The 7,977-nt window shown below is 37.2% G+C and overlaps 1 protein-coding gene across 3 annotated transcripts in view; it reads right to left on the bottom strand.

Annotated features, from left to right (window-relative positions):
* iqsec3a (IQ motif and Sec7 domain ArfGEF 3a) overlaps positions 1-7,977 on the bottom strand; it is a 123,315-nt gene that overhangs the window by 39,109 nt on the left and 76,229 nt on the right. For all 3 annotated transcript variants that reach the window (XM_014336138.2, XM_005930283.3, XM_042224179.1), the window contains one exon: positions 1,311-1,472. In XM_014336138.2, the coding sequence (XP_014191624.2) occupies positions 1,311-1,472 (162 nt within the window). The remainder of the gene's footprint in view (positions 1-1,310; positions 1,473-7,977) is intronic.

The raw sequence follows: 7,977 nt of genomic DNA, 5'->3' as shown, positions 1-7,977 counted from the left end.
ATGGGAAGTGACCACATGAACCTTCCAGATGAATAATAAACCACTAGGATATCCTGGTATTAGTTTTTGGTTTAATTTCAGCTATCCTATCGAAATCAAATTGATAGTTTTGTATTATTTAAATAGAATCTAATTATTGGGAAAATGTTAAAAGAGCTACTTTTGGTCTCAGCAGCGAGCCATGTTTTATCTCACTGTCAGCCATTGGAAAGCTGCCAAGTCGGCACCACAGAGATGGAAAGACTCGGTAAACAAACCTGTGCTATGGCCTACATGCAGTGCAAAGACTTTCTGCTGTTAGCAGTTATTATGAAAAGTGGAGACTACACAGAATTAAACTACAGTGATGCTACCTTTACATACACTTTAATGTGTTGCAGCTGACCAGCTAATGAATGCAGCTGTCTTTGCTAGTGATGAAAGCAGTCACAAGGAGTTTTTTTTTTCTTATTTCACCTAGTGGCTAGTGATCAAATTACACAGTCTCTATGTACCTAACATGCAAACTCCACACAAGGACCCTACCTGAGTTTGAGCCCATGACTCTGGCGCTATTACAAACTACTGTATTATCAGTCCATAGATTTCATAAGGAGTCAGCCAAAATGTTTTCATGTAGCATACAAGTAGCTATGGAGAGGAGTGAGCAAGAAACCAAACACTCGAGTCAGACGCAGCCTCTCAATATGCCCAACACGTATCAGTACCAAACACACACACAGATAAAGCAGTGCCTTATCTCCCACACTTCAGTACATCTACCCTATGTCCTGAATGGAAATGGAAGTTTATGAAATCTCAAAAGTAATATTTATGTTATCAGATCACAGATAAACTGTTCCTTGTTTTTCACTTCTGCTCTATATTAACAACAGTTTTAACATGAATGTGATAAAGATGAGTAAAATGTTATTAGGCCAGGAAAATGTTACTTTTGCTTCATGTCAACCTCCTTTAATTTCTGTAGTAGTTATTGCCCTACAAGTCAACCTACATTTACGAGCTTTACGAAAATCAGACAAGAGCTCATTTTTGAATTTTGGATCTTAGCACTTCAATTTGAGCTTATTTCAGATGTGTTTATGACAATGGAAACTATAATGAAATGACCGCAAAAAAATTACACATAAGTGGATAGTGAAGTTATAATTTAGGCTTCACAATTGAGTTTTAGAGAATAATAAGACCCCAAGCTAGAGCTGTGCACAGCTTGTACCTAATAAGGCTTCATGAAAAAGGATAGATTACTGAGAAAAGATCCCCCCAAATGATTTGGGGAATCAATATCTGCAGTCCTGTGGGCTACTCACTCTAGGACATCTCTGTTGAAGGGCTTCTTGCTGTTGCCGAGGAACTCTCCAATCATTTGTCGACTCAGGCCCTTTCGCTGTAGCAGAAAGTGGGCAACACCGATGGGCGTGTCTGGGATGAAGCCTCTTGAGATCAGGAACTGAAGGCCCTTGTCAGGGTTACTGAGACAAAAAGGAAAGGGGAAACGTCAGTGACCTAAAGTGAGTTAGTGGTGTGACTTGCATGATGTAGAGTGTAGATATAAACCTTCCAGTGGCCACACTCTACATCTATATTTACAGTCACACTGCATAACTCTTGTGCTATCTGTCAGTGAACTCCTGTCACAACAGAAAACAACAACAGCAACCACTGCGCTGCCAACTTACAGCACATGCTAAATCTGCAAGTCTGGATGAAGATTTGGATCATGTAATAAGGCCAACTTGGTTCTTCTTGCAACAGAAAAGCCTTTTTTCCACCCTGTAGCAGAAAGATAATGGGTGCAGTCACACCATTCTCCAGCTCTGACACACTGCTGTGGAGATAAATCTGGCTATGTGAGACTAGCAGTGGTTTGATGCTGTGCAGCTGCAATATTATTTCTCGAAAAATTGGTGAAATTCATTCAGCTGTGACAGATGATTTTTTTCTGTATCATATTGAACCAAAATTAGCAGAATTAAAAAGTCATTTTGTTCAGAACAGCGGTTAGAGACATCGCATATGCCAGTGTGACAGAAATAGGAACAAAAATAACAAAGGTAATCCTTTGTAGCAAAAGTTGTAGGAAGTGTTCAACAAGGATGCTATTTTTTGGTTATCTTTTAATTAGTCGAATAATAACTGGGCTAGAATTTATATCCACAATATATACTGTAAGTATTTCTTTGCAAAGATGAGGATTTTGGTCTGACAATCTATAGTTTCTGGGTTCTTACAGTGAACACCTACAGAGTGTTAGTGTAAATAAACATACAAAAGGCTGTGTATAATTACTCCCCTGCTGAATTACAACTTTAATTAACAACTACAACACAACACTCTGCTAAATTTAGAGGATATAACAAGAATCACAACTGCCGCCTTAGGAAGCAACTTTAAATCCACACATATACACAGATATAAAATATAGCTCTACCATAGAATTTATTTCACCATGAGAGAAAAAAACCCCTCAAACTTTGACTTTTGCTTACATTTGTCATTCAAATGTGATACAATTTTGATGAATTCATCAGTAAAACCAGACTGGCAATGTTCAAAACGATGCCCTTGTCCACTCATTTGTCACTAGCTTTATAGTAGACACATTTTTTTCAGTATTGAAGTATGTTGTATGAAAAGTAAAGTTTTTAGAGCTATTATACACTTTGTGAATGGCTATTAGTTAATGCTAAGAAACTATGAATTGATTCCAAATTCGTTAGATCACATCAGTGAGGCAGTTAGTATCTAACTTGTTGATGTAATTTATGTGCTCACTAAATGGTCTTATTTCGTTGTTTTTGTGTTTTGTTAGGTTGAAAAATGAAAACAAGGTAAATCACTCCAAAGAACATACTTTGGAACATTAAAACAGCATGTTAATGAGCCATTTCTGGTGGACAATAAATAAGGCTTTTTGTAACAGTGTAACTGGTAATAAAAAAAAGTATCTATCCTAGGTCGCTTACTGTGTACAGCAACTAAAACCTAATCACAAAGTTTCTGTAGACATCAGCAACTTAGTGATTCATATTTTTGGTCAATTTTACAAGTGTCTCCTCCTCAAGGTGGCATTTCTGAAAATTTTGCCTATTCTGTTGGTTCGTTTTTTAAAGCATTTTAGTTTTTAGGAATAATTTTAGATCGCATCTTAAATTTGAGAAGCATTTAAAGAAGATTTCTAAGACGGTCGAGGCTAATCTGAATTGTTTTAAGTTAATTCGGCACTATATACCCACTTCAGCAGCTCAGTTATTTATGCATTCCATGATATTCTCTCATTTTTCATATTGTATGACAGTTTGGACCCAAGCAGCACCATCTACAATTCAGTCTGTGGTATCCTTATATAACCAATCTTTAAAAATAATGGATAAAAAAAAAATCTGTTCGGTGGCATCACTGTCACATTTAAAGAAATATAATCTACTTAGTTTTAAGAGTTTTAATCATTTGTGCTTTCTTAAATTAGTCTTTAAATGTATAAATAGGATGGCCCCAGAGTGTCTTAAAAGATATATCCAGAGACAAGATAGTAATCGTATTACTAGGAGCATGGTGAACAGCAACTGCAAGATATCATATCGCAGATCTACATTTAGTCAGTCAGCTTTTTCCATAAAGGCTTGCCATCTGTGGAACACACTTCCAACCGAAATCAAATTGATTACAGACATCAGATCCTTTAAATTGAAGGTTAAAGTTTGGTTAAAGGGAAATCAGAGATGTAGTCATTTTAACTAAAGATTTTTAATCGGATTTTAATTCATTGTCTATTAACTGTAATTGTATCTATGATGTAATTTGGTTTTATGAAAATGTATGTTTTATTGTAAAACTTATCTATTTTGATTGTAAGCCAAACAAGGGACAATTGTTGAAAATTAGCAATAGCTATAAACTTATGTGCGTTACATCAGTTTCATGTTTTGTACTTGGATTATGTTAAACTGCACTGTCCCTTTTAAATAAATGAATTCAAATTCAACTTGAATCTGAATAGTGGGATTTAAAAAGCACACATGCTCAAAGATTTTGCGTCTGTAGCCTTATTTACACTAGTGTGACTAGTATGCTAGTTTATGGTGGCTAATCTCAAAAAATGTTAACAAGGTTTGCAAAGTTAAATTAGAACTGGGTTTAAACAGACATCACTGCAATACTTTGTCAACTGTATGCTCTACATTTCCTCTGATACAGTATAGTTTAGATATAGATTGTATATAAAGGAACTTCTATACTGATAATTCTGTGGTTTTAGCATTGACTTTATATCCAAGTATCATGGGATCAAGTTTATTTATTTTCACTTTATTTTTACACCAGCAGCTGGTTTAGTCTTAATACTCTGTTGCTCACATATAGCAGCTGCTACTGGCATGGCCATCTGTTACCAAATAAATACTGAAGTATTTTTTAACAGCACTTGTTGGATCACATGTATACTTTGTATTAGTTGTTGGCTAACATGAATTTTTCTTTAATGTACAGTCATTACATTACAGGATACATATTCAAATATAGCCCAAGTTCTAAAATGAATACAACCTCAGAACACATGACCTATGATAACACATGATGTGTAATTATCTATTTAATAAAAAGTACTATAAGCCAAAGAAGCAGTGTGTGAAAAACACAGTTTAACTTATGATTCATCAGCTTTTAGAGCCACCTTTAGGAGCAACACCTTTAAAGAAATGTTTTCTGTATGACTTCATCAGGTTCTCAGATCATTGTAGACTTTTGGCCAACTCACTTTACTTCATTGAGATTTGTGGTCATTCATTTATGTAGGGCTCTCTCAAAAATTAGCTCTCATTTCAATCAGGTTGACTACTGGGCTTTGACTTGGCCATTGCAACACTATGATACTTTTCTTTTTCAGCTATTCTGTTATAGATTTTCTTCTGGGATTTGGATCATTTGATTGGTGCATGATTACATTATGGACAAACATCTTCACTTCGGTCTCCAGAAGTCTTGAGGTTGGTTCAGATGCAACTTTTGCAAACCCAACAATACTTGTTCAGTCTTTTTTAATTTGTACAGTAATGAACATTAACATTTAACATGCTAACGCCTGTAGAATCTAAGATGAAGCTCTTGGATTTTCTTTGCAGTTTCTTTGAACATTGCAAGGTCTGACCTTGGGGTGATTTGCTAATACATGTGCTCCTGGGGGACTGGTCTTGAATGTTTTCCACTTATGAATAATCTTTCTCATTGCAGACTGATGGACTTCAGATTGTTTGGAAATTGTGTTATATTACATACCTGAATGCTCCAGACCAGCAAACCTCCAAAACTTCTGCTTTTATAGAGGTGCTCACACTTGCTAATTATCAATTATTAGCATTTGATTAGCAGCACCTATCTTCTTAGTGGCTTAGTGTTTGTTGTATTTGTATTTAACCTGGTAAGGACTATTTTTACAATTTTTTTTTATTATATCTTGATAGGTAAAATGTTCTTATAATGTGTTTACTCCTTTTCTTAGTTCGCAGTGCTTCATTCTGGTACCTAATGTGTTCAGCTGGTGACTGGTGGTAATTCTTTTAACTCTTTGAAGCATGTAGGTATAAAGTCACTGTTACAGGACGAACACATGGTTACCTCACTATATTGCTCTTTACATATTCCAGAAGAGGGATATAATTCATCAGGCTAACGTATGTAAATGAATGCCAGTATCCCTTGGATACAGAGACAAAAACTCATTTGGGACTGTATGTGTTTAATGCATGAGTAGTGCATGGAAACATTTATTTTACTGAGTGATGAGGTGCACTCACATGCTCATGCATCAGAAAATTGTCGAAATATCTCAGCGGGCCTATGAATCATTGTTTTCAAAAGAGAGTACATCTCCCTGTCCAGGATCCGTTCAGGAGATTCAAGAGCTTTCAGTTGACTACATGGCCAAAGTTATATATGAATACAGGAGTAATATCTTAACTATTTATAACCATATAGCTGCTCCGGGGAGGCTGCTGCATTATGGTCACAGCTGTCCCACTCCAGTCTTCATACAGTGTTTAAACTACAGCCTTTACATAAGAGAGTGTGTACCAGAGCTAATGGGTTTAGTGAGGCAAGGGCATGACAGAGGGGAGGATAAAGGGCAGAATAGAAAGAGAAGACTGGAAGAGGACCAGACTGAGCAGATGTGCGGGAATGGGAGGGTGAGGACAAAGAGTGAGCACGATGAGCGCAGACTGGACTGCCTGAAAGCATCTGCTGCAACAGCCTCGGCACACTCTCAGCGTCTCAACCTCTCAGCTGAAGGTGCTGTCTCGCCAAATGGATTTGGCAGATATCACTCATTTGATGTTTGCCCAACAACAGATGGATCCCGTATGGCGATTATTACTCGTAATCAGAAAAAGATAGGGGGGGGGGGACTGCAAAATCATGCAGGAAGTGTAAGATTTGGATTAGCAGTGCAGAATAAGCCTGCACACATCAACTTGTCCAAAGAGCAGTTTTATTTAAAAAGAAATATTAAAGAATCTTTGCAAGCACTATGCTTTTGGTCAAGGGTTTTGCTGCACAGGTAAACTCATTAAGTTTAGATCGTGAAAGCACTGTTGATTCACTCTTGCTTTTTCATCCTTTCATCATGCTGTGGAGTGTTTTGCAATTTATTTTCTTTTCCAGAATGTTCCCTTATCAAATCTGAGCCTTAAGAGCAAAGATGCTATTTTTTTTTTTAAGATTATATGGGTCAGTATTTTATTTGAGAGTTTTTGCAAGATGGTGCCGGATGTTATTCACAGCTAAGAACAGAAACCGTTTTCTTACAAAGTTTAGGCGTGACAAAAAAAAAAAAAACTGTAAAAGAAGAGCAAGAGCACAACGTACACACAGCAAATTGACCCACACCCGTGTAAAGCATGGGGAAGGGAAGAGTAAGTGCCAGACAGGACCCAGATGTCATGCTAAAACAACAACTTCTAAATATAGTGCTACATTCCCAGGCGTCTTTCCCCCTTGCCTCCTCAGAGCAGGCATAGTTTTTATTTATTTTTTTTATTTTTATTTTGCAATATCTCGGTGTAGTACGACCTCGCCATAAATACACCTCTCCCTTACCACCTTGATACCCTCTTTTATTGGCCCTCTATTTTATTGCTAATGGACAGATGTGCTGTCAAAACTGTGTTTTATGGGCCCTACAAGAGCTTAAGTGTCAGCACTGCATGTTGCCTATTTCTCCAGATGCACAGATTTCTGTTCCATTACTAACCAGTGACAGGTTGATGGCCGGTTAGCACCCCTGTGCATTTCTCTGAGTGGAAACACGATTGTGTGTTGTACCTGTAAACGCTTCATAACCCCAAATCATTAACAAGGACCCACTGTTGCACCAAACTGCTCGTGTCCATCAAGCATGCTTTTGCAGAGCTTTTGCAGTCACATGCCTGCTTTTACCGTCCTTAGGTTGGTTGGTTGTTAAAGCACAAGTTTGCTACTTTTTACAACATATACACACATAGATGACACGTTGTGTTTATTTATCTATTTAAGAGAAAGCATTTGATAGCACTTGTTACAAAGCATTTTTTGTTCTAATGAAATAGGTTCACAGTTTTTTTTAAAAAGCAGTATGGCCTGTCTTATTCTCTAAATATTGGGAGCAAATGAGGGTAAAAGGTGTTGGGTTCTGTGAGAAATTAAAACTGCTTCCTCTGTTTGACCATCTGGATTTCAGCGTTTGTAATTATGTGCTGGGTCATTTAGCACTGAGGGTAGAATGTTAATACAGGAAAGGTTTGTGTATGCCCAAGTAAACAAACAAGACCCCCCCCCTTGTGGAGTCCTCGCCTACTGATTGGCAGAAACCCTCTTGTGGAATTGCTGTGTTAATTAGCCTTGCTTGATATGTCTGTCTCACATGCTCACTCTTCCCATCACTGATAAATCTCACATGTCGCCATTTCTTCAATTTGAAAAGCAGTTACGGGTCTCCATTTTTAT

The sequence above is a fragment of the Haplochromis burtoni genome, unplaced genomic scaffold (genome assembly GCF_018398535.1).
Source record: "Haplochromis burtoni strain Fernald_Lab_line unplaced genomic scaffold, NCSU_Asbu1 Contig_131, whole genome shotgun sequence".
Lineage (NCBI taxonomy): Eukaryota > Metazoa > Chordata > Actinopteri > Cichliformes > Cichlidae > Haplochromis > Haplochromis burtoni.
The sequence above is the reverse complement of the archived record's forward strand: the minus strand, read 5'-3'. Positions and strand labels throughout refer to the sequence as shown.